The sequence below is a fragment of the Lutra lutra genome, chromosome 9 (assembly GCF_902655055.1).
Source record: "Lutra lutra chromosome 9, mLutLut1.2, whole genome shotgun sequence".
NCBI classification, from domain to species: Eukaryota; Metazoa; Chordata; class Mammalia; order Carnivora; family Mustelidae; genus Lutra; species Lutra lutra.
In genome coordinates, this window is record NC_062286.1 from 138731718 (window position 1) to 138758274 (window position 26557).

Below are 26557 nucleotides of genomic sequence, written 5' to 3' on the forward strand. Positions count from 1 at the left end.
TGCTGAGTGACTTGAGACGTCGTGATTTCATGGGGAAAAAAAAAAAACATTGCAGTTTCTACAAAATAGGCAAAAACATCCCAGGTTCACCATCTAGGACTTCTTTAACTGGAGCATCTTGGTTGAACTGTTTGACGGAGGTACCTGTTTATTGATACTCAAAAGAACGGATGCTGTCAAAGCTGTCAAAGCTAAACCACACGAACATGTGCACGAAAAAATACTGGCAGCAGAGTGTTTTCGTAGCAAAGTGTTGAGAAACATTACTTCTGTTTGGACTTGGGTTTACCCTTAAAAAAGTCTATAACCCAAGGAAACAATCTTGTAAACACGAGCCAAAGGCGCCCTCTGCTGGCAAAAGCTCTATTGGTCTCCCAAATCCTCCCACTATTGGGCGGGATTTCTCTCTCTCTCTCTCTCCCCCTCCCTCTCTCTTAAGATTGATTGATTGATTGATTTACATACATACATATTTATAGGGCAGGGGTAGGGGCAGAAGGAGAGAGGAGCCCTGAAGCAGACTCCCTGCTGAGCGTGGAGCTGGACGTAGGGCTTGACGTGGGGCTTGATCCCAGAGCCTCCAGGTCATGACCTGAGCAGAAATCAAGAGTGGGACACTTAACTGATTGAGCCACCAAGGTCCCTGGGTGGATATTTCTTTAAAATATTTTCAAGTCATTGCTTTTAGGAATGGGGTAGAAGAGTCTGAGACACAGCAAAAGTAGTTGGGTAAAACCATGAGGATTCCTGTGTGGGACTGAGTATTACCTCTGGACAAAAATCCATTCTGTATCATCAGCTTTGGATTCACCCAAGCCCTCGTAAAGCTGCACTTCGTGTATGCTTCTTGGCAACCAAGCTCTTTACAAAACCTTAACATATTAGGACTTTTTTTTTTTTTTAAAGAGAAGCAAAGGGAAAGCTACATTTACAACATTTTTTTAAAGATTTTTTTATTTATTTGACAGACAGAGATCACAAATAGGCAGAGAAGCAGGCAGAGAGAGAGGAGGAAGCAGGCTCCATGCTGAGCAGAGAGCCCGATGTGGGGCTCGATCTCAGGACTCTGAGATCATGATCTGAGTTGAAGGCAGAGGCTTTAACCCACTGAGCCACCCAGGTGCCCCATATTAGGACTTTTTAATTAAAATTTCAAAATTAAAAATCACTTTAAGTGAAAAGGATGTATACTAAGCTTACAAGCATAGTTAGTTTCTATTCACCTAGAAATGGAATATAAATATTGCAGAAGTGTTTGCCAATGCGAATGATAGACATATCCGAATTTTAATTATTTTTTATTTTATATTTTTTAAGATTTTATTTATTTGAGAGAGAGAGCACAAGCAAGAGACCAGAAGCAGAAGAAGCAGCAACAGGAGAGGGAGAAGCAGGCTCCCCCCCCAGCAGGGAGCTGGATGCAGGGATCGATCCCAGGACCCCGGGATCCTGACCCGGGCTGAAGGCAGTGGCTCAACAGACTGAGCCACCCAGGCGCCCCTAATTATTTTTTATTTTTGATAATTTTTTGCCTATACTTTATGGCTCAGTAATTCTACCCATGCATACAGATGATTTTTATTCCCCCTTCTTGTTTCTAGAGGGAAGAAGTGGGGTGACTTGCTGTAGCCTGCCATCTGTGGGTGTGTTGTCAGATTGCGGGGGGTGGGCTACATGCATCCAGTTCCCCTCTACTCACTGACTCTGTGACTGGGACAAGTTACAACCTGGCATTGGTTTTGTCCTCTGTAAGATGGAAATAACAATAATAATGCCCCCATAGTGTCATTGTGAGGATTAGAGGAGATAATCCATGGAAAGTGTTTGAGTAACACTGTTCAGGAAAAGTCAAGGAGTGTTCGTTTTTGTTATATTTGGCTGCCCATGCTGCTGCTCTCCTTCCCCTGATGGTATATGCAAAGGGAGCTTGTCTGTTACATGTCCCTCGACGGCAGAAAGATTCTTCTAAAGTATGCTGGATAACCAGTATTATATGAGAATCTGTATCATAATAGAGGTTTCTGGAATATTCCTCAGGCATGGAAAATATAATTCAACAAATACTGATCTAACAGCATATATGTGTAAGAGACACTGTGCTTGGTGCTGCAAAGGGTATGCATAGGAGTAAGGCATAGTGTCCAGGAAGCTAGACAAGGCAAATACTTGCACTGTTTTATGAGACGGAATATGATAAGCACTGAGGGGGCTTTGAGAGGTTAAAGAAGAGATCATATGAGATCGTCCATCTGGGAAAGAATGAGGAAAGGTGTCCATGAGGAGGGAGTACTTGTCGGAGAGGATTCCAAGATTATGCTGGTGGAGATAGGTACCAGATGGACCTCTCTGGCTCTGCGATTTAACAATTAACAGCTAAATCTGCGATTTAACTGACAGGTATGTTCTCTCTCTCCACTATGTTTTCCTTCCTATAAAATGGAGATGACAGGGGCGCCTGAGTGGCTCAGTGGATTAAGCCTCTGCCTTCAGCTCAGGTCCTGATCTCGGGGTCCTGGGATCGAGTCCCACATCGGGCTCTCTGCTGGGTGGATAGCCTGCTTCCTCCTCTCTCTCTCTCTGCCTGCCTCTCTACTTGTGATCTCTCTCTGTCAAATAAAGAATTGGCCAGCTTCATAAAATAATTTAAAAAATGGAGATGACAGTACCTACTTGATAGGGCTGCCCTGGCAATTACAGGAGATGGAACATCTAGTGGTCAAGAGAGCTAATATGGGGCGCCTGGGTGGCTCAGTGGGTTAAAGCCGCTGCCTTCAGCTCAGGTCATGATCCCAGCGTCCTGGGATCCAGCCCCGAGTGGAGCTCTCTGCTCAGCGGGGAGCCTGCCTCCCCCTCTCTGCCTGCCTCTCTGCCGACTTGTGATCTCTGTCAAATAAATAAAATCTTAAAAAAAAAAAAAAGAGAGAGCCATTATTACTATCACGACCTGGACTAGAGGTTCTCAGTCTCGCCTACATCTTAGGAGCACTTGGGGGAGCTTATCAAAAACGACTCATTCCCTCTGTTCCTCCGCAAGACTGACCAGATCAGAAATCTCCCTGATCCCATGCAGCAGGGCTTTACGGAAGTTCCCCCAAATGGTTCCAAATACCTCTAGATTCTTGGGTGCATGGCGAAGCAAGCTCAGCTGGGAATCTGCTAGAAATGTGGATTCTCGGCCCCTCCCCGACCTTCTGAATCTGCATTTCTTTTTTTTTTAATTTTTAAAGATTTTATTTATTTCACAGAGATCACAAGTAGGCAGAGAGGGACAGGGGTGGGGGGGGGAGAGCAGGATCTCGATCTGAGGACCCTGGGATCATGACCTGAGCCACCCACGTACCCCTGAATCTGCATTTTATAACAAGGTCCTGAGGGTCTGAAAGCTCCCTGCGGATGCCAAGACTCCTGGTTCGCAGACCACACCGACTAGCCAAGAAGATTCAGCGGACCCCTGCCTCTTTTTTTCCTTCAGAAATCCAGCCACCAGCTGAAATATTTGGAGCTGGCACGTGTGTCTGTGTCTGAACAGCCCCTTCACAGTCTTACGAAACCTTGGACTTCGCAAAAAGTCTTTCGCGTATGTGGCTTCACTTGAACCTAAGAAGTCCCCTCGAAGTCAGGCACCGTTATACCAATTTCACGGAGGGAAACCGAGGCCCAGGGAGCCCCGGATGGCTTAGGACGCCTCAATCTGCAAACACGAGGTCGGGGTGGGGGCCGGGACCCAGGCTGGCCGACTTCGCCGCCGACCCAGGCAGCGTTCCGTCGGCTTCTCCGAGGATGGCTTTGGACTTCGGTTGGCGGGAATCAGAAATACGCTAGACTTTCCATTCTCAAGAGAAAATACTAACGACCCTCCCTCAGCGGGCTGCGAATTTATCAAAACTGTTGCTTGGCAACAAGCAAGCGGCCCAACTTGCGACCAATCGGCAAATTGCTGGCTCGGGGACTCCTTCTCGGCGTCACTGGCGCTTCTGCGCATGTGCCTTCGCCTCGTGGGCGGGGGAAGCTGTGTTCTTACCTGCCTTCCGGGCGACACAGGAAGTGGTTCCGAGGCGCCTGCGCGGTGCTTACGCGGTAATTGGGGGAGTTTCCTCCACCGGCGTGAGGGTATTTCGGCCCTTGGGGTTTCGGTGCCCAGCACCTCGCCTTCTCCTCCTCCGTTCCCGAGCGGGTTCGCAGTCTCCCGAGTCCTCCGCGCTGCCCGCCACCGGCTCTCCGCCGCGGCGTGACTCTCAGGTAGGCCCCGCGCCGCCTTCCTCGCTCCCCGCCGCCATGGCGCTTCCAACGCCGCCCGCCCCCCTTCGGGGGAGTGGGCCCCGCGGCGAGGCACCTGGGCGCGAGCCGGCCGGTTAGCGAGCTTCCTTACTGGCCCCTGGGAGGGGCTCTGGGGTCACCCCGGGTCTAACCCCCTCGTCCTTCTGTTGGGAAAACTGAGGCACCGGGAGGGTCACAGTTGATGGCAGCGTCTGTCGTCTCCACTCTTCCCCGTTAACGCGTCTGTCTTATCAGACACATGCTCCCACCTCCTCGGAGAAGCCTCCCTTGACCCTTCTTGCAGACAGGCGTCGGTCCCCTACGGTCTCCCGCGCTAATCTTCGTTGCACTTTCCTCTGAAACCGGTCTGTTGCTTTGTTTCTGCCCTCCTCGGCCAAGTACTGGCTGTAAACACAGAGACCCGCGGCCCCCGTCAGGGGTCTTGTTAAATACCAGCCGCCTTGGCCCAGGCGCCCTGCCGAGGGCGGGGCGTATCTTAGAAAGGAGTCCAGACCGCCCTCTGTTCCTGGAGCTGACATTTTCCCGGGGAAGAGGTTGATTGCACACAATTCCAGGTCGTGACCGGTGCTACGAAGAAAACAGGGTAGTGGTATCGCAGGTTGGGTATGTTCAATCAGGAAGGCAGGGGAGCCTCTGAGCAGGTGACCTTTTTGAAAAAGGTAGGTCTAACAGCTTTATTCAAGTACAGCTTTCCTACTGTCACCCACTTAAAACTGGGCCTTTTGCGTTGGGGAAGTTGAATACAGTTATGTGAACATCACCCCCAGAGTTTGAGAACATCTCCATCCCCGCCCCCATCCCCCCAGCGTTCTCAGGAGACAACTTTTGAATTGGGATCTGAAGATTCAGACGGAGGCAGCTGGAGGTTTGGGGGAGAGCGAATCATCCCAGGTCGCAGGAACAGATAGTAGGAATGCTGCAGGGTGGGGCTGAGTTTGCTGTGGTCACAGGCGGAAGGGCGCCCCCAGAGCAGTAGGGCTGGGATGCAGCAAGTGGGGCAGGCGAGGAGATTGCTTGGAGATGTTCTCTGAACTTCTTGAGGGTTCCCCATGCCCTGTATAGTGTGTGGTCCACATAGGCTGACTAATACTTGAATGACCCTTGCTCTTTCCCTAAATTCATCCCCAAAAGAGACAGAGGAAAGAATTTTCAGGCACCGGGTGTGCGACTGATCTCACTTGGTTTTTATGATTCCTTGAACCGGATGTCAGTGACTCTTTTTGTGGATGAGAAAATCAAGGCTAAGTAACCTTCCCAGAGCCACGTAGCTCCTTCGCAGACTCTGACTGCCCAAGCCCTGTTACTCCTCTGTTCACTCGTGCAGTTAACCGGGGCTTCAAGTGCAAGTTCACATTTGAGGCACAAGTAGCTGGCACATACCACTTCCTCTCACAGAGTTGCTTTCCAAGATACTAACATGCTCAGAGCTGTTGCTTTGGCCAGGATATCTGCACTCATTTTGCTCATGAAGTTGGGAATCCCAAGTGCGTTTCCAAAATCCCTAGCAATTTCCCCATTCTGTGTTGTCCAGAACACAATACCAGACCTTTTGGTACCCAGTCACACCAGAGTGGATTACTTCTTAAAACTCCTACAGAGAAATCGCTGAATCTTTGCCAGGACCGATTGCTTTTCTTAGTAACATCCTGCAGAGATAGTGACCTAAGCCAGAGTATAGAAATTATTAAGAAGAAAGTGAACAGGGCGCCTGGGTGGCTCAGTGGGTTAAGCCACTGCCTTCGGCTCAGGTCATGATCCCAGGTCCTGGGTTCAAGCCCCGCATCGGGCTTTCTGCTCGGCAGGGAGCCTGCTTCCTCCTCTCTCTCTGCCTGCCTCTCTGCCTACTTGTGATTTCTCTCTGTCAAATAAATAAATAAAATCTTTAAAAAAAAAAAGAAGAAGAAGAAGAAAGTGAACTCTCACTGAGCAGAGACCTGGAGGAGTGGGGCCTTCTGCTGGTTTATTGTTACATTCCTGGTGCAAAGCTAAGTGTCTCAAATTATGTAAGAAAGGGGTGAATTTATCTTCTAGCTGGTGATTGAAAAGTACTTTGCTGTAATGTATTGGTTTACTAATGGTGACAGATGTAAAAAGGAAATAAGGAAACAATATGGGGGTGTATGGGAACTCTATCTGTATAATTTTCTATATGTCAAAAACTATTCTAAAATAGTACATATTTAAAAAGCACTTTTCGCATTTCTTTTAAAGATTTTATTTATTTATTTGACATAGAGAGAGACGGCATAAGTAGACAGAGCTGCAGGGAGAGGGAGAAGCAAGCTCCCCACTGAGCAGAGAGCCTCACGTGGGATTCGCTCCCAGGGTCCTGACCTGAGCTGAAGGCGGATGTTTAACCGACTGAGCCACCCAGGCGCTCTGGTGATCATTATTTAGACCACTTTGGAAGAGAAAAACCTGACATCAAGTCATTTAGAGTCTTTTTTTCCCTTCTGTGACCTAATTGGCTTTATATTAGCTCTCAGTGATACTGATGACTGAAGAAAAGACCTATCCTTAACATTTTCTATTATTTTTTAGGGCCAAAATGAGTCTATTTGGGACAACCTCGGGTTTTGGAACTAGTGGGACCAGCATGTTTGGCAGCACAAGCACGGATAACCACAACCCTATGAAGGTACCGCATGAAGCTTCATGGGACTTGTATGAAATTACAAGCCAGGGTTTCCCACAATGAGAGAGATCCAGATAGCTTGGGAGCCTCCTTTGGGGCGAAAGCTCTGAATCTTTGTCTAGCCCACTTTCTCAAACTTGGAGCACAGAAACAGTGTCTCTTGTGCTAGTGTCCTGTCCCCCCGACTTTCTTCACCACTTAAGTTAGCAGCGTGCTTATTAAAATTGTGGATTCCCAGGGCCCAGCCCACAACTGTTGAATAAGAATTTCCTCTGGGTTGGGGTCAGGCCATGACTCTGATTGAGCACTTTAGGGCCAGAGTGAACCAGTGGGCCAGAACGTGGAAATCATCCTGGCCATTCATTGAGAGTGCGGCTTCCAGTCCCAGCAGGGCTAGCCCTTCCACTAGCTTCTTTATTACTCCTATTTTGGGTCAAAGCAAGAGAGGTCTAACTCACTTAGTTCTTAGCACAAGGAAAATCCGCCATGAGTGTTCAGTGAGAAGGAAAACAATTTTGAATGAAATCGATGATGCGTACATTGTAACGTTGACTTTTCCCCCCCAGGATATTGAAGTAACATCCTCTCCTGATGACAGCATTGGTTGTCTGTCTTTTAGCCCACCAACCTTACCTGGGAACTTCCTTATCGCAGGATCATGGGCTAACGATGTAAGTCTTCCTTACACGCATGTTCTAGAAGTCTTATTTCTTTGTATGGGCGAGGTTAGCTTTCCATTTGGCTCCATTCTTCCCCAAGTGAATGAAGCAAAGGTAAAGCTTATTCACAGTCATTCTGAAGAAATCAGTTAGCGGGAGTGGCCCTTCTGAGCAGGCGACGTTGCCTGTCACACTGACGTCTGTTATGAAAGCATGGTCATACGGTCAGAGGCCTCACTCAGAACTCCTGCCCTAGTTCAGTGACTTGGCATGGATTTCCAAGTCGCATGTACTGGCATTGAGAATAACTGTTACCCGTGGTGCTATACATAAACTTCGAGGTATCCTGAAAATGTTCTTAAGGCAAATATTAAACTTTTTCAACTTTGGATATGGCACAAATCCTGCAGAGACGTTACACGTAACCTATTGTGTACAAAAAAGGACAAGAAATCACAGTGCACAAAAGGAAAGATAAAAACTCTGGTGGAAGAATCAGCAGACATGAAGAGGCTCTTTGTAGGAGTGCAGGTGGCCTGTTAGTGTGAATTTGAACCATTCAGCCACACTCATAAGCAGGTAAACTCAGACTTCCCTGATGGACGCTACCAAGTTAACAAAATGAAAAGTTAAAAAGAATAACACTTGGTCCCAGCAAAGAAAAGCTGAGACCTTCCATGTACCGCTGGTAGGTATGGAAATTGGCACAGCTCTTCTGAAGGTCAGTTGGCAGTATCGATCAGAAAACGTTAAGTTTATACCCTGCCTCTCAGTGCTTCCCCTCTGAGGCAGTATTGTACCCCTCCGGGGTAAAGTATTGTACTTCACATGTGTAACTGGATTAATCTCTTGACAGCGAAAGCACTGATCCTGTTGTCCTCTCTTCTGACTCGGAATGTGGAGCTTAGGGTTGTAGAGTAGCTGGCCCAGCTCCCGCATCTGAGGGACTGGCCGTCAGACTGCTGACCTGGCAGTGTGGGCCCGGATCTGTATTCCTAGCTACTGTCTGCCACTGCTTCATTGTATTACATTGTCTTTTTATTTTATTTAAAAGATTTTATTTATTTGTCAGCGCACACAAGCAAGGGCAGTGGCAGGCAAAGGGAGAAGCAGGCTTCCTGCCCCACTGAGCAAGGAGCCCAATGCGGGACTTGATTCCAAGACTCTGGGGTCATGACCCGAGCTGAAGGCTGATGCTTTACTGACTGAGCCACCTGGGTGTCCCAACCTCATTTTAAAAAGACTTCATGCTAGTGGAAGTTTTGAAAATTATGATATCAAATAATGTATTTTGTGGTATGTTTTGTATGCTGGACTAGCATTTTAAAAGTTTTGGGAGGGGCACCTGGGTGGCTCAGTGGGTTAAGCCTCTGCCTTCGGCTCAGGTCATGATCCCAGGGTCCTGGGATCGAGCCCCGCATCGGGCTCTCTGCTCAGCAGGAAGCCTGCTTCCCCTCCTCTCTCTCTCTCTCTGTGCCTGCTACTCTGCCTACTTGTGATCTCTCTCTCTGTCGAATAAATAAATAAAATATTTAAAAAAAAAAAAAAGTTTTGGGAAAGATTTTTCTGCAACAGAGGGGCAGCGAGGGGATTGAGGAGAGAACAGCAGGAGGAGGAAGGTAGTCATGGTTGAGCAGATTTGGTTTCTACATGTAGTTTCTGGAAAGACTTCACGTGATTTATTGCTGAAAAACATGAATTGTTTAATGGCAATTCATAATGCAAGGGAGGAAAGTTTCAGTTAAAAGAGTGAAGGTACTCTGTAATCTAGGTTTTTGAAGAAAATACGTGTGCATAGAAACATTGAAAGCACAACAAACTATTAACTATAGTCTGGTGGGATTAAGGTGATTTTTTTATTTTCTTGTCATACTTATCTCAAGTAAAATGCGTTATGTTTATCAGGAAAAACTGTAAAAAAACAGTATTCAGAGAAGAAAGGTAAGTTTCCCCTTTGGTCTTGATTCTCTGAATGGTAATGGATGACATTCTGCTTTAGAAGACAAATACATCTCATAAATGTGATGAATTTATCCGCAGTTTTAGGTGTAAGCAGAAGAAGTTGTATATTTTGATGGCTTGGAAATACAGGAAAATAGCCACTTGAGTAGACTTTTCAGTTGCTTCATTATTATTATTTTTTTTTAAGTTTATTTACTTTAGAGAGAGAGCATGAGCAGGAGGGGCAGAGGGAGGGAGTCTCAAGCAGACTCCGAGATGACCGTGGAGCCCAGCGCAGGGCTGGGTCCCACGATCCTGAGATCGTGACCTGAGCTGAAACCATGAGGCGGACGCTTGACTGACTGTGCCACCCAGGTGGCCCTCAATGGCTTTATTCTTCAAGTTAGATAATTAGGTTGATACGAGAAGTTTGTGTATATTTAAGTCGCACACATTAGTTATTAGGTGTTATGTGCATGTAAGATGTCACGAGGTGCTGTGTTTGCATTAATTTTTCATGTCACTCTAGGTTCGCTGCTGGGAAGTTCAAGATAGTGGACAGACTATTCCAAAAGCCCAGCAGATGCACACAGGGCCTGTCTTAGATGTCTGCTGGAGTGATGTAAGTGTCATCCCATTTTTCATATTTTCTACAACATAAAATCACATGTTATCTGGAGTATGTATATATTTCTATTTTAATATAACCTGAACCACGAATTTTGTGTATTTATACACATTGTTGGGATTCTAAGTTTCTGATTGTCAGTATAATAATGTATTGATATTCGTGATACAGTCAACGTTAGCATTAGTTTATTTGAAAGTTTTTCTTGCATAAAAAGTTCATTATTTTATTGACACATTATCTTAAGCAAATAATTGAATAATTTTTGGAAGCCATTCCTACCTTTCTGCTGTGAATTTATGTCATTTTAAAATGAAAAGTTTAGTATCCCCAAAAATAAATCCCAGAGGAAAAAAGAATCATTTTCTGTTAATAGCATTTGAAGTCTTTTGGGTTTTTGGGATTCTCTTTTTCCTCCCAAATTCTGAGCATCAGTAATACAAGCAAATATATTCAAGTTTATCTGGCTCTGAGCTTTTGTTGTTGACTGGGGAGACTGTAATGAAGGGACCGTTCACAAGGGGGCAGCAGCAGGGAAGGTAAGTGGGGAGCCACGGCAGGAGGCTGTAAAGGGGCCCATCGCCTTCCTAAAGGAGGAGCCAGCATGGTGACAGCCCAGCCTTCCTCCCTCCTGCCACTGCTGCCCAGTGGCTGAACCCAGCAGAGGCAAGAAAACGGGCAGACAGATGTACGTCCGTGCTGAGGAAGCTAAGCCTCCAGGCCCCTGTCAAGGCCTTCTGTGTAATATTAGTCAGGTTCTTTAGATAAGAATTGCAGACAATAAAATTGAACCTTTTTAGTGCATAATTCTGTCAGTTTGAAGAAACGCGGAGAGTTGTCACAATACAGAACACCAGCCGCGGATTCCTTCCTGCCCTTCTGTCACATGCTGCTCAGTTCTAGCCGCTGGAAACCACCGATGTGGTTTCTGTCCCTGTGGTTCTGCCTGTCCCAGAGTGTCATGTGAACAGTCCTGTACCGTGTCACCTTGGCGTCTGGCTTCTTTCGCTCTGGACAGCACGCCTGGGGCCCACGCAGGTTGTTCTGTCAGTCAGTAGTTTGTCCTTTGTGCTGCGCGGTGGCCCGTTGTGTGGCTGTGTTGCTGTTTGTTTGCCCAGCCACCGGGGGAAGGACATTTGGACTGATTCCCATTTTGGTCATTACGAATAACGCCGTTATAAACCGTTGTGTGCTGGGTTTTCTGTGAACAAAAGTTTTCATTTCTCTCGGGTGAATATCTCCTAGAGGGATTGCTGTGTCCTATGTCGATTATATGTATAACTTTGTGAGAAATTGCCAGACTCCTCTTAGTTTATGTTGTCATTTTCAAATGACACCATTCATTTATGTGATCTTATTTAATTTATAATTAAGAAATGATTTTCCTATTTATGTTTTGAGGTGGTTTAGGAGCCAGAATTGGCTCCTGTTTTTTTGTTTTGTTTTGTTTAGAATTTATTTGACAGACAGAGATCACAAGTTGGCAGAGAGAGGGGGAAGCAGGCTCCCTGCTGAGCAGAGTGCCCAAAGCGGGGCTTGATCCCAGGACCCTGAGATCACAACCCGAGCTGAAGGCAGACGCTTAACCCACTGAGCCACCCAGGTGCCCCTAGAATTGGCTCCTGTTTTCATCATTAGCTGAATAGGCTTCAAGCATTTTTGTCATCTGAAAAATGTTTGCTTGACCTATCGGATTGGGTTATTATGAGACTAATAATAGATCTGTGAAAACAGTTTGAAAAGTGATGCATTTATTGCAGATACAACTTGTTTTTAATTTACATGTGGAAAAGTAGCAACTTGAGTAGGTTGAGAATCTTTCTGATTTTGCTGGTCTTTTTTAACCGACTGGATAACGGACCAGAATGTAGTTTCTTACAAAGTATAGGATAAGAAGTACAATTAACTGTGATAGGAATGCTGTTGCCCCCATGTTACTGAGTGGCTGTTGGCATTTATAAAAACAAAGCCTATTTCCTTTCTCCAAGTTGTGCGTCATTTGATGGAGGAATCCAACTTGGTGATGAGGAGTTCTAACGCAGTGAGCAGAGCTCCGAGACGGGCGGGGTGTCCTGGTGCTGGTTTGTAGGGAACACAGAAAGCAACTGTGAATTTTGGGAGGGGTGCCGTGAAGGCCTCACTGAGGAGACGAGTTGAACTGAATCTTAGAAGAGAAGCGAGCCAGATGCCTGGGTGGCTCAGTGGGTTAAGCCTCTGCCTTTGGCTCAGGTCATGATCCCAGGGTCTTGGGATCGAGGCCCGCATCGGACTCTCTGCTCAGTGGGGAGCCTGCTTCCCTCTCTCTCTGCCTGCTTCTCTGCCTACTTGGGATCTCTGTCGGTCAAATAAATAAATAAAAATCTTAAAAAAAAAAAAAAAAAAAAAAAGCAGCGAGCCATGTGCCTGTAACTCTTCGGGCTTTGTGTCATTCAGCCCAGGCCCAAGTTCAGATTGGGGCTCCAGCTTCCTGGCATTTTGACTTTGTCAGGTTACTTAATCTCCCTGTATTTGTTTCCTCCTTTGTAAAATGAAGGTAATAATAATTACAGCAGATGGTATTTAATTACGGAAGTAATTATCAGGCTCTCCTAGGGCGCTAAAGCCCTGGGGATATAGTGAAAAGGGAAGTAGGCAAGGTGGGCAAATACCACATTCATGGAACTTCTGGTCTGTCAGGACAGACAGACAGAACTGCAGATGGTAGAACTCTGTGGCAGCGAGACTGCATCTACGTAAAGTGACTAGCACAGGCTTAGTTGACAGACTTGTAGGAGGGAGCGTGGTGAATGGCTGAGTCTAGGCCCAGACCCAGACCTTCCCGGCTCCAGAGCCCAGGTGCTGGACCGCCTCCCTCAGAGGCTTCCAGGAAAGGGAGTGGGCTAGCGTGGGAGGTGGGAAGAGTGGTCGGGAGAGGAAGCTACACACGTGACAATAGCAGAGAAGCACAAAAGAGCCAGATAACCTTTGAGGCATAAAACCCAAACTTGGTGGAGATGATTTCTTGGGCGCTGTAGGGACATGGCTAGCTGTGTAGCCATAGCAAGGGGACGGGGAGCCTCTGGCTGGAGAGCGCTTGTAAATACCGTTTCTCAGCCCTGGCCTTTTTTTTTTTTTTAAAGATTTTATTTATTTATTTGACAGAGAGAAATCACAAGTAGGCAGAGAGGCAGGCAGAGAGAGAGGAGGAAGCAGGCTCCCCGCTGAGCGGAAAGCCCCATGTGGGGCTCGAACCCAGGACCTGAGATCATGACCTGAGCCGAAGGCAGCGGCTTAACCCACTGAGCCACCCAGGCGCCCCAGCCCTGGCCTTTTGACAGATGAGCCTCCGTGTCTGCACGGCCGCGGATCAGGCACGCTGCTGCTCCGTAGTGCCGACTGCAGCTGGTAGGATGGGCATTTCATAATGACATCGAGAGCCAGTGTGTCGCTCAGTCTCAGGGTAGCCCACGACACACATGGGTATCCTTCTAAGGTTTTATGGAGTTACCCTTACAACTCCGCTGATCAAAAAGCAGATTTTATCTTTTCTTTCAGTTGGAGAACTGATGAGTTTTTTGTTTTTTTGTTTTTTTGTAGTGCTCAAATCACATTCTACTTTTATTTTTTTTAATTTTATTTTTTATAAACATATAATATATTTTTATCCCCAGAGGTACAGGTCTGTGAATCGCCAGATTTACACACTTCACAGCACTCACCATAGCACATACCCTCCCCAATGTCCATAACCCCACCCCGCATCTCCCTACCCCCCTCCCCCTATCAACCCTCAATTTGTTTTTTGATATTAAGAGTCATTTATGGTTTGTTGAACTGGTGAGTTTTATGGGAAGACATTTTTGCTAAGGAAGGATGGCAGTAAATCTTTGAACTTTGAAACCAGAGATGAGATAATTTAGGTCACTGGTCAGCGGACTATGGCCCATTGTCTATATTTGTAAATAAAATTTTATTGGCACACAGCCATGCTCATTCATGTAGGTAACGTGTGTGGCTGCTTTCAGGCTATTATGATAGTTACGGAGTTGCAGCAGAGACCTGTAAAGACTAAAATACTCAATAGATGGCCCTTTCCGAAGAAATTTCTAACCACTGGCCTAGACTTCCATTTAGTTTTTTCTCTTTCTAAAAATTACCTTGTGCTGCTTCATGTATGACCAGTTTATGAGTTTTATATTTAAATATTTTTAAGATCACTACACAATGATTGCTAATTTGTTAAGCTGTTCTATAGTTTCCATAGGACCAGTGACTATTGGAAATTAGTGTAGTTTTATGGTGTGCACTTTAGAATGCTGTTAGAGACCTAGCCGAACAAGCGTGTGCTGGTAGCAGATGCACGTGCGTGTGCAGAGAGAGTGATGCCCTGACTGTGGCAGAGTGTTCACCACTGGGGATTCTGGGTACAGGCTTTATAGCTGGTCATTGTTTCATTCTTGCAACTTATGGTCAAAAAAAGGCTTGAAATTGGGGTGCCTGGGTGGCTCAGTTGGTTGAGCAGCTGCCTTCAGCTTGGGTCGTGATCCCGGCGTCCTGGGATCGAGTCCCATATTGGGCTCCTTGCTCAGCAGGGAGCCTGCTTCTCCCTCTGCCTCTGCCTGCCACTCTTGTCTACCTGTGCTCACTCTCTCTGACAAATAAGTAAATAAAATCTTTAAAGAAAAAAAAAAGGGCTTGGATTTAACCAGAACAAGAAAAAATTGTGTAGGTGGCCCCTGGTACTATATGTGATGCAGGATTTGCAAAAACTACTCTTGGAAGGAAGTCTGGCCCCTGAGAAAGGAGTGGGTCCGGGACAGGAGTCTTCATTTTCCCTATATAACTTCCCATGCTGTTTGATTTTTTTTCTTTATCCTGTTAATTTGGTATCTCTTAGAAAAATTAATCAGTAATAAAGAAATAGAGCGAAAAATGTGTTTCGTATATGACAGTGGAGTTTATAATATACCGGCCCCCAAATAACTAGAAAAATAAAAATTGCAAAACAAAGCCTGCCTCAAGATGATCAACCTAACATACAGATAGAAATTGTATATTTTTTTTCTAGAATGACAGATTTTCTTGATTTTTCTTTTAGGATGGGAGCAAAGTATTTACAGCATCATGTGATAAAACTGCCAAAATGTGGGACCTCAACAGCAATCAAGCAATACAGATTGCACAGGTAATAAACACTGAGTCCAGAAAGGCTGGTGTCTGGGGTGGTGATGAATTTTAAATTCTAATTCTCTAGTATAGAAAACTGCAGTTGACTCTACCAAATCAGTTAGACTTAAGCTTTCCAGAAACCTCTTTAGCATCAGAGTAATACAAAGGTAATAACCATCCTTACTCCTACAGGCATTTCACAGGCGGTCTGTCGTGGATCTTCTGTATGTGTGTAGGAGAGGGGGGCGTCCTAAGGAGTTAGTGCCATCAAAGCCTGTAAAAGACAGACGTTACAGATGGGCCTCAACATTCCTGTGTTTGACGTTCTGATAGCCATGTGTGGCTTGCCTTTTACCAACTGCATTTGGACACTGGTCCACTGGATGAGTATTGAACACCTGCTCCGTGCCAGGCACTGCCAGTAGGGCTACATACCCCCGGAGATTTTAGTCTACCAGGAGCAGCAGGCGCAAAGGGCAGAAGTAATGAAGCTCAGAGAAGCAAGACCCAGAGGGTCCGACCTGGTTGGGAAGGGCCTCTTGACCCAAAACCATTTTCAGAAAGACCTTGCTTACTCTGGGCTCCCAGTATGTGTGACTGTGTTCCAGAAGCATCTCTTTGATCTCTTCATTCACGCCACCTGAGTCAATAGATAAAACTGTACTAGTTATTTCTGAATACTTCCCTGGGGAGGGACTTCCTTTGACTCTCATTATAGGTAAAATAAAATTAACGTTTGTCAGGATGGAAAGTAGCTATATCTTCTTAGGTGAAATTGAGTGTCAGCGGTCTTTAGGAAGAGCTTGGATGTCCTTTGGTGTTTGGTAGGACCTCAGTATTTCAGTTTGTGCCTTCTCTTTGAGTTTCTAGAACTAAAGGTGCTTAGCACATAGTTACGTTTATCTTGACCTGCTTTGATTTTGTCTTCTTACAAGCACGATGCCCCTGTGAAGACCGTACACTGGATCAAAGCGCCCAACTACAGCTGCGTGATGACCGGCAGTTGGGATAAGACTCTGAAGGTTTGATACACCAGTGAGGGGGGCTGCATGGCCTGGCCAGGAGTGACGTGAATTCTTACACTGTTGGGATGATAGCTCTGAAATGGTCACTTACTGGGTGTTTTTTTTTTTTTTTCTAAATTTTAGTTTTGGGATACACGATCATCAAATCCTATGATGGTTTTGCAGCTCCCTGAAAGATGTTACTGTGCCGATGTGGTAAGGAATTTCTAACTTCATATCTATCCTTTTAAGAGAAATACAGGTTTCTTACCTTGTGACATCTTGCAGCTAGAGGGTGATCTAAAAATCCCTCTCACTTGAATAATGAATACACAGAGGATGTAGTTCCGATTTCTGCAGTTACCTTAAATCAGGAGATTTTTGTGCTGCATTTGCCCCCAAATACTAAATACTGATTGTCAAGTTTTTTTTGTCATTTGTTATTTGAAGATGTTTGGGAGCCGCGTACTATGCGTATATAACAGTTACTGTTACGTAGGAAAGTGGGCACTGACTGTGTGGTGTGGTGTTGGATCTTTGAGGACTGACTGGAAGAGAAACTGAAGAACTTTCTCTCTCCATTTGATTATAAGTCTTTTTTTTTTTTTTTAAGATTTTATCCATTCATTTGACAGGGAGAGAGATAGTGAAAGAGGGAACACAACAAGGGGAGCAGCAGTCGGAGAGGGAGAAGCAGGCTCCCCACTGAGCAGGGAGCCCATTGTGGGGCTTGATCCCAGAACCCTGGGATCACGACCGTAGCCGAAGGCAGACGCCTAACCATCTGAGCCACCTGGGTGCCCCAGTTTGGTTTTAAGTCTTAGTTTTGTGCTAACAGCTAGTAATTCCACTTTTAGGAATTTATCGTGAGAAAAATAAAGACGCAGATGGTCTTTGTTCTGTATAATGTAATGAAAGCTTGGATGTGGCCTGATGAGCCCACAAGTGCGGTTAAATGAGCTCATTTGAGGGGATATTGGACAGCAGCTGCTGGTATTCTTGGACAACACGCCTCGCATGAGGGTATAAAGTACGCAGGAGCGGACGTGCGCACATACGCATGCGTGACGCTCACACGCGCCCCAGAGAAGAACGTAGCATGTTAATGGCAGTCAGCCTTTGGAAGGGTGGTGTAGGTGCTCTTCATTTCTTCTCTATTCCTCTCTATTTTTTTTTTTAAGATTTTATTTTTATTTATTTGACAGAGATCACAAGTAGGCAGAGAGTCAGGCAGAGAGAGAGGGGGAAGCAGGTTCCCTGCTGAGCAGAGAGCCCGATCCCGGGACCCTGGGATCATGACCTGAGCTGAAGGCAGAGGCTTTAACCCACTGAGCCACTCAGGCGCCCCATATTCCTCTGTGTTTTTTAAAAATAATCCTGTGTTTTATAGTTTTAAAAAATTAGGCTTTTAGAAATGCATGTTCTACTTTGAAATAATTTTTGCCCTAGGTTTTCATGAAGAGTATTGTGGTATCATTGGATTTTTAAACTTAAGAAAATTCAGACTTATTTTTCTGAGTCAAAAAACACAGATCTGATATTTTGGTATTAAAAGAAAATAACACTTCCTTTCATTTTAAGCATGTCTTTGCTTTCCTCTGTTCCCTAGATCTACCCTATGGCTGTGGTGGCCACTGCAGAGAGAGGACTGATTGTCTACCAGTTAGAGAACCAACCGTCCGAGTTCAGGAGGATAGAGTCTCCACTGAAGCATCAGGCGAGTCACCGTCTGGTCAGGAAGCACGTGCTTACTGGGTGTCATACGCAGTTCAGGGCCTGTGTGGGCAGTACCGATGTGCTTTCAGACACCGAGAAGTGTTTTCAAAGGGGTCAGTTTAAGGATACAAGTGCACGTATTTTGTGAGCAGATACTGTCCAGCCCTGGAGGAGCCTGACTTCTCTGTCATCTCGCTGCTGTATACAGCTGTGGGCTCCACGATGGGCTCCGTCGGGTCTTAGTGCCCAGCCATAGCTCTGCCTTTGCGGGGCCTACACACCACCAGGCTTCTCCCTGCAGTCGCCCCGCTGCCACAGACTCTTAGATTTTCTTCACTCTCTTCTCACTCCTAGGCTTTCCCTCCTCTAGCCTTTGTCTCAGCAGATCAGCTCAGCTCCTACTTGGAGAACATCGTGGTGGGGAACTGCTTGTCTTCTTCCTGGGGAATCTAGGAGTCTGCCTGCACCTGTGTCTTTCCCTGCCTTACTCCTGCCGGTTAGGTGAGGTCTGTGCTCTGTGAAGGCCCATGTTGTGGTGGGGCTCTGTGGTTGACCTCCCCCACTCCCACCCCCCGGTGTCTGGACACTTGCCGCACCCACCCCCCAGCACTACTAGCACGGACTCGTGCTCCGGTCTCATTCGTTCTTGAAAACACTCTTGCCCTACACCCTCCAATGCCACCTGGACCCTTTTCCTTTGCAGTGAAGCATCTCACGTGAGCTTTCTTAGTTTCCTTACCTCCCACTCATTTCTCACCCGATTCCGTTGAGGCTTCTGCCCCCATGACTCCAGTGACACTGTTTTTGCCTTGGCCACTGATGGCTTCCTCATCCGTAATTCCAGTGGACACTGAGCAGCCCTCATCTTAGCTTAGCAGATAGCTTTCACGACTGTTCTTATTTGTTCTTAAACACCCTGTCCCTGGCCTCTGTACTGCCCATTCTTACCCCCTGCCTCTCCATGGCTGCTTTGTCTTCCTTGCCGGTTCTCGCTGCACGTTGGGGTTCCCCAGGCCTCTGCCCTTGCCTGCCGCCTTCTCTACTGAAGCAGAATCTTATTCCTGTCCTCGCTGTCATGTAGGCATACCTTGTGGGCGGGGGACCCAGATCCCCAAAAGACCTCGCCTCTGGGATCCCTAGAGGGACACCCATGGTCTGACAGCTCCTTTCATGTCTCCCAGCATCTCAGCCCAGCAGTATCTCACACCAAACCTGGGACCACTTCCTGCAGGTCTTGAGATGTTACCTCTTGTCAGGCTTCTCCCTGGCTGCTTTCCCCAAGACTGTGTGTGTCTTAACAGAGCTACGCATACATGTTTTACATGTCCTGCCTCGTGTTGGCACTGGAATGTCAACCCAGGGGAGGCAGGGATTTCTGTTCGTTGCCTCCTCGTCCCCAGCTCCTGGGACCAGGTCTGGTGCATGGAAGTTTTCTGCAAATGTTTGCTGAGTGAACAAATAGCCTGAACCTGCTCCTGCCTGCCACCCTCAGCCGCCTCTTCCCCATGTGCTCTGCATCTCAGGAGACGGGACCCCCACCTGCTCTTGTCTGAGCTGGAAATCTGGAAGTCATCCTTGATCTGCTCCCCTCCTTTTCTCCTGTCTCACTGGTCTCCAGGTTCCCTTCTGCTCTGCAGGTGTTTTGGAATCTGTTCATTTCCCTCCTGCCTCATCTAATCCAAGTCCCTTGCGTGACTAAGAGCTTAGATCTTGGCCCTCCTTTGGTCCACTCCTCATGCGTGGGTCAGGGAGCTCTTACAATGGCACATCTGACTTTCCCACACCTGTGCTTAAAAACCCAGCACCGACTCCTCATTTCCCTTTGGGTAAATCCCAGATTCCTTGACAAAACCTAGTGTGACTGCCTTCACCACTGGCTGCCTGCGCCAGGCATCCTGGCCTTTGATTTGCCGAGGCAGGGCCTCAGCATTTGCATAGGGCCACTGTGAGGTTGTGTTCTTGTAAACGGTGCCCCAGGGGAGTGCAGTTTCCTGGTCTCTGTGCTGAGCATGGGAGGCACAGTCATGGTTCCTGGTGACTTACAGGCTTTTGCCTCTTTTCATTAATGTTTTTTCCACTCACAAAAGTAATGGGCTTGTTGTTCAAAAAAAGGCAAATAGTATAGAAATAGAGCTAGCATGTATTTTTCCATTTACTTAGGAAATTTGTGAGCTTTAGCAAGCGTCGCAATAACAGAAACTGCTCTCTATATCTTCTGTGGCTTCGTCCCCAGGCTCTGACCTTGCCCCCATGCTTCCTGAACTCCTCACGGAAGATAAGACCTCAGTTTGGGTAGGGTGGGTAGGCCTCTGGAGGAGGCCAGGTCATCACACTGGAAGGTGGGAGTGAGCACCCAGGCCCTGGCCTCCGCCCCTGGCAGCTGGGTCTCGGGCTCTTTTGTGGGACCCTCTGTAGAGTTCAGGAGAACCCTCGTTTGGGTCCCGAGACTCAGTGTTAGGTCAGGTGCAGCGTGTTGCTTCTGCATAGTGTGGTCCCAGTTTAGAAAGTCCTGGCCACGTCCACTGTCCCCTGTGACCTTTGTTTCCCTGTGATCACCGGGCAGATGCTGTTTCCTTTCTCCGTGAGGGGAAGCCGAGGCCCAGACACACCGGGCGAGTTGCTGCAGGGTGTCCCTCTGGTTAGTGGTGGGCTGTGAATCGGGCCAGCGCCAGAATAGGACCTGGCGGGGTTCCGGGGGGCATGTGCACTGCTGGGGGGACGGCAGGGCCCTTGCGAGGACAAAGGCCAAGCAGGGGCAGACATAGCGCGTGCTCTGGATTTTGTTCGTAAAGTCGCAGGGCTGAGTACAGGTAGTTTCTCAAAAGGTAGAAAATATTGCTTGGTAGGGAACTAGAAATAACATGTCGCGTTTATATAATGTGTTTCTGGTTCTTCTGAAACCCAAAAATGAGGTGGACGTTACGTACCTCCACTTGGTTATGAAGTCTTGTATCTTACTTTGTGGTAACATACTGTGTTGTTTTTTTTTCTTTTAAATCATAGCATCGATGTGTGGCTATTTTTAAAGACAAACAGAACAAGCCGACTGGTTTCGCCCTGGGAAGCATCGAGGGGAGGGTTGCTATTCACTACATCAACCCCCCAAATCCGTAAGTGGGCTCGGTTCACTTGGCGAATTTTCACTTGAGACTCGTTCAGAATGGAAAACTCATTTGAGCCTTTGCTTTTCAGCGCCAAAGATAACTTTACCTTCAAATGTCACCGCTCGAACGGAACCAATACCTCAGCTCCTCAGGACATCTATGCGGTATGTTTTTAGAAACTTCAACTTTGAGATTTAGAAACTAGACTTGGAGGTGGGTGGCTGAGTCATTACGGGCCGGGAAAGCGCCCTCTGTCATCGTGCCTGTTCACGGGCAGAGACCGATGGCTTACGTTGCAGATGCTGGTCTTCTGTTTTTGTGACACATTGGCCATCTTTGCTGTCTGTGTGCTGCTGCTGGGTGCAAGCAGACGGCTCTCTCAGGAGGGCCTTCCCTCTCCTCCTGAGCACTGCCCGGCCGCTCCAACGCTTCGCTGAAACTGAGAAAGAAAAGGCGCTTTCCTGAGGTCCACTGCTTGGCGTCCTGGCTGGCTGCGTACTTGTTAACTTCTGCGGCCTTGTGTTTGTAACAAGGGACGCAATTTGGTTCTGGGCTCCCAGTGGATCCGGGAGCACGGCTAGTTCCTCCGTGCTCCGCGGGCGGCCGGCACGTTCTGTTTCCGGAGTGAAGCAGGAGACGTGTCGCTACAAACCTGGTTTCTCCTCCCTCCTCCGCCGCTCATCGTGCGCATGTGAATCCTTGCAGGTAAATGGGATCGCGTTCCATCCTGTCCACGGCACGCTTGCCACGGTGGGGTCGGATGGCAGATTCAGCTTTTGGGACAAAGATGCCAGAACGAAACTAAAAACTTCCGAACAGCTCGACCAGCCGATAGCGGCTTGCTGCTTCAATCACAACGGGAACATATTCGCCTACGCCTCCAGCTACGACTGGTCAAAGGTGAGCGTCCCCGGGCCTGCCGGGCGCACTGAGGCAGTGGCGCCGGCTCTGCAGTCGGAAGGCCTGGGCTTGAGTTGTGACTCTTCTCTGGACCTGCCAAGGTCACCGTCCTGTCCCTGCAAAGGGACATAGCCGGCCTTCCTCACAAGGTGTGGGGACTCAGTCATACCTGTGGAGCCTTTTTCCTGGAAACCTGCCCCTGGGAAGGGTCTGGTCATGCGAGGCCAGAAGCAGAGAGACTCTAGGAGGCTCCGAGTCCGTCAGGGAGGCCCAGGGCGGCGGTCAGAGAGTGAGGGGGCGCGGTGGGGCCAGGTCATGAGGCTTTCGCTGGAGAAATTGCTTCTTTTTCTATTATCTGGGAGAGGGGGTTAGGGGCCGACAGGCTTGTGGCTGCATTTTGGGGGCCTCCCAGCGTGGTGGTAAGGGGAGCAGACTCGGGACTGGGGCTCCAGGCCGCTGGCTGACAGCCCCAGTGTTAGCTTCTCAGCAGCTGGTCTCCTGGATCGTTTGTTCATTTTTCTCGTGCCACCCCCAGCCCCCTCTCCGCAGCAGCCTTCCAGACTTTCCCTGCTCTGCCCTTGCTGCCCAGGTTCCTGACTGGTGAGGTCGCCGGCCTCCCAGAAAGGCTTTGCCCTTCTCAGTGTCTTTTCCTTTCATCCGCACGCGTGCCCGTCTGCCCTGCCATCTCCTTCCGCCCGCCTCCTGCTCCAGACTCCCTGGCGCCCCTCCGTTCTCTCTTCCTGCGAGCACCTTCTCTGCCTGCCCACCGGCTCCTCGTCCATCTGTAGGACACACCAACGCCTGCGGCCGTGCCAGGGCTGTAGCTAAGAACCCTTGTTCTCCCCGACCGACGACCACGGCAGCAGGCTTGGCACCTGCTAGCTTCCGTTCCTTTGGCTGCCTCCTGGGGGCCGCCCTTCCCCGTCAGCTTTGAGCTGACTGGTTCGTCTTGGGGTTCTCCCAGCGCAAACCAGTGACCCTTCGGTCTCTGACTTGGTTCCCGAGCTCGCCCTTCACTTCCTCCCAGAATCCCCGCCTCGGCTGTGTGAACGCGCGGCCCTCCCGGAGCGCCTTCCCTTAGGAGGTGGAAGGCTGGTGACTCCGCCCGCGCGTGCTCTAGCCTCCAGGCTCGCTGCCTCTCCTGGGTCCCCCTTTGAGTCCGTCACTGTCCGCTCACTGGGGGTCTTGGCGTCACCTTTGGTTCTCTGTCTCTCAGAAGCGCGGGGCAGCGGCCCTGTCTGGTGGCTTTAGCGGCAGTACCCCTGCCTGCCCGGCCTCCGTACCCAGGCCCCCTCCCGCCGGGGCTGAGCTGATGCGGGCCGGGCAGCGGAGCGGTGTTTCTGGAAGCTGCTTCGCCAAGGTGCCCCGGGGGAGCAGTGCGCGTGCATGGTGGGCGCATTCGGTGTCTGTACCCAGCAAACCATCGCCACAGCCCAGATAACCTTGTTGTTTAAGATCACAGTTTTAGCTCCCCCAGAAGTTTCCACGCGTGTTGCCGCCATTCTGCCCCCGACACACACACGACCCTCAACCTTCCTGTCATTGTAGATGAGCTTGGTCTTCCAGAACTCTATGTCAGAGGAGTCCTGCACTACGTGCTCTCTCTGGCATGGCTGCGTTCACCCTGTGTAAGGATTGTGGCGTCCGCCCCGGCGCTGAGTGGCCCCGCTGCCAGGCGGTCCGAGGGGCCGGTGTGCCACGTGTGTGTCCGCCCGCCTGTGGCAGCCACATATGCAGTTTTTGCAAAGGATGCCTGGTCCGGTCCTGCCGAGCTGGGGCTGGAGCAGGCTGTGGCCGGGACCTTGGCTCTCCACACTGGGCCTGCCCTAGTCCACGTGCCCAGGCCCCAGCTGCCTGGGGCTGCACCCCCCACCCCCCTCCCTGCCTCCCGTCCGGTGCCGCTCAGGGCGCTGCGTGGTGTGGGCAGTGGCGAACTGGAGTGGGCTGGACGAAGGGAGAAGGCGCATTGCTATGAGCGCCGCCGAACGGTTAATGTCAGCTTACACTTGGAGTTACTTACGTCGTAATGTTTTTCGCTTAAAAAGAGTTGGTTTGCGAATTTCACACTGTTCCTGGTTTAAGGACAGTTCTCTTGGGCATAAAATTGCGATCACAGGGGATGAAAGGTATGAGGTTGCTGCAACGGTCCTCCGACACCTGAGGTGCCCGCTGCTCTGCCGTGCCAACCGCCCGCTCCGCTGTCCTGTCCCTGTGGATGCCAAGAGCTGCTGAGGCCGCCGTTGCTCTTCCCTGGGGGATGATGCTTGAAGGCCTCAGTTCGCCCTTCATGGTCCTTCTTTGTCCATCCTGGTCCCGATTTCCAGGCTCCCTGAGACTCGCACGGCTCCCCTCCCACCTCCCCATGGAGGGCAGACCCACTGACCACATGTACTTGCACTTGTCTCTGGGTCCGTGTGGGCCGGCTTGCTCCTGTGGCGGTCACGTTGGCATTGAAGTGGTGAGGGGTTAACGAGGCTCAGCTCTGAAAAATACGTAAAAGCTCATGCCTCTGAGTGGGTCAGCGAAGACAGATTTCCACCGAGTCCTTAACCTTTCCTCTGAAACCAGAGTTTAAATTTGTTTAACGTTTTGGCTTTTCTGTCCCTCCATAAACCTGTTTTGTTCTCCCAGATACGTTATTTTGTGTACGTAGCACAGGACTTGGCATATACGAAGTGCCCATAAAATGCTGATTTTTACTCTTTAATGATGAGATTGTTGTGTGTGTTTTTCTCCCCCCTTAGGGACACGAATTTTATAATCCCCAAAAGAAAAATTACATTTTCCTGCGTAATGCAGCCGAAGAGCTAAAACCCAGGAATAAGAAGTAGCGGCCCGAGACTTCTGGGTTGTCCAGAGTTGTTTCCTCTCTACTCTGCCTCGTCTTTGTACGGATTCGGGTCCCGGTGTTTGGTCGGTTGTCAGCCCTGGATGTGGACTCACGCCCTGGAGAAAATGTCCTCGATCGCAGTCAGGAGCCCCGCCGGCCACGATGACTGTCCATTCCACTGCCTGTTACAGAGTTCTTCTGTGACTCCACGGGGACTGAAATGATTCTAGAAGTTAGACTCCTGTGGCCGACTACCACGTATTTTGCCGTGCTTCATGCAGCCGCGTGTGTGTTCGAGAACATTGGGAAACATCCTGTGAGCGCTGTACTGTATTTTGTAATAAAATATTTTGAAGATTCCCTGCTAAGCTCCCTTTGTGTGTCTCTCCCCCTCCTGCCCCCTAAGCTCTGAAGCGGCCATCCTGTCCCACAGCGTCCTGGGTTTTGATTTGTGATTGGAGCCGCCCTTGGGGACATGCAGTAGCCTTGCCCCTTCAAGAGGGCATCCTGAGCTGTGCCCGCCGCGTGGAGCGCCTAGTGGTAGCGGCGAGCAGAGGCCAGCAGAGGCTGGATGTGTGTTTCTCTTGCTTCCTTCGTGCCATCTTTAACCTCCCCAGTGGTGTCTGGCTCTGCTGGGCAGAGGTCCCCGTGGCCGGAGTGGGGCCTGCCCCGTGTGCTGAGGTGCAGGCCTTTGTGCACAAGCCCGAGCAGGTGATGTTTGTGTGGCCTTCAGGTTAGGATCTGAGCCCCCTGTGCCCGGTGCTGTTCAGTCGTGCCCCAGTACTGGTAGCTGTTTTTATTCCGTGTCATTGAGAATTCTTGATTGGTAAGTATCCGAAATGAAATTCAGCTTAACATTTGACTTTTGAGTCTGTTGTGTTTTTAACCCTGTGATCCCAAATGCTGCTTAACGCTTTACTGTTAGGGGCTGGTACGTAAACTTGCTGAGTTTGGAAATCTGCCTTTGACAATGTTGTAAGTTGTGTTTGCCTTCTCATGAAAAGCAACGAAAATAAAATTTTCTACTGGAAGAGATTGCCTGCACTGAATGGTTTAAATTCTTCGGTAGTCTGAACACAAGTAAAATCAGACTCATTAACTATTCCGTTCTATCTTTTTGGATGAAAATGTATTTTTTGAGAGAGAAGGGCGGGTGCACTGGTGAAAAAAAAAAAGCCTGAATTTTCAAGTTACTTATTTACACTTCACTCCATGAATCAGCCCTGTGCTTGTGGGGAAGGGAGGGCAAGCGGGACCACTGTTCTCTGAGTCGGCGCAGGTACCCCAGTAGTTGGCTTTGCTGGCATGGAGGCAGGTCTGTGAGCACTGGTTTAGCTGTGGTTTCGTAATGCTCTTTACAAGCTAGTGACTGGTGATGCTCGAAAGGAGACCTCGAAATCATGAGTCTAAACCAGGAGCTTTGCAGTGTTCTTTTCCAAGACTGGGCCTCACCACATCACCAAGGGGGTAGGTAGTTTGTGCCATTGGTTAATTTAAAACATTGGCCAGAGTCCATTTACCAAAGTTACCCGTGTTGGGGTACCGGAAACCAGGAGTGAGGGAGCTCCTTGGTGCCCACAGGGATGTGAACCCTGATAGATGGGGCCAAGGCTCATTTCTCCAGCTGTCCAGAACCTAGAGCATAAAAGCCTGCTATGGGTTTACTCGCAATGAACCAGGAAATATTTGTTGAAATTGCTGAACTACTTAAGAT

General features: G+C 48.7%; 1 protein-coding gene across 4 annotated transcripts; it reads left to right on the forward strand.

The window, feature by feature from the left end:
* Window positions 1-4047: 4047 nt before the first annotated feature.
* RAE1 (ribonucleic acid export 1) lies at window positions 4048-25203 on the forward strand. Of its 4 annotated transcripts, none has more exons than XM_047745907.1 (12): window positions 4048-4239; window positions 6820-6916; window positions 7480-7584; window positions 10043-10135; window positions 15219-15305; window positions 16225-16311; window positions 16438-16509; window positions 17903-18010; window positions 21013-21119; window positions 21202-21277; window positions 21819-22013; window positions 24758-25203. In XM_047745907.1, exons 2-12 carry the CDS (start codon window positions 6827-6829, stop codon window positions 24842-24844), a joined length of 1107 nt encoding a protein of 368 aa, XP_047601863.1. In that variant the 5' UTR covers window positions 4048-4239; window positions 6820-6826; the 3' UTR covers window positions 24845-25203. The 4 variants fall into 4 exon arrangements, with proteins under 4 accessions (XP_047601863.1, XP_047601864.1, XP_047601865.1 ...); XM_047745908.1 differs by lacking the exon at window positions 4048-4239 and adding an exon at window positions 4326-4877; XM_047745909.1 differs by lacking the exon at window positions 4048-4239 and adding an exon at window positions 4326-4832.
* Window positions 25204-26557: the final 1354 nt, after the last annotated feature.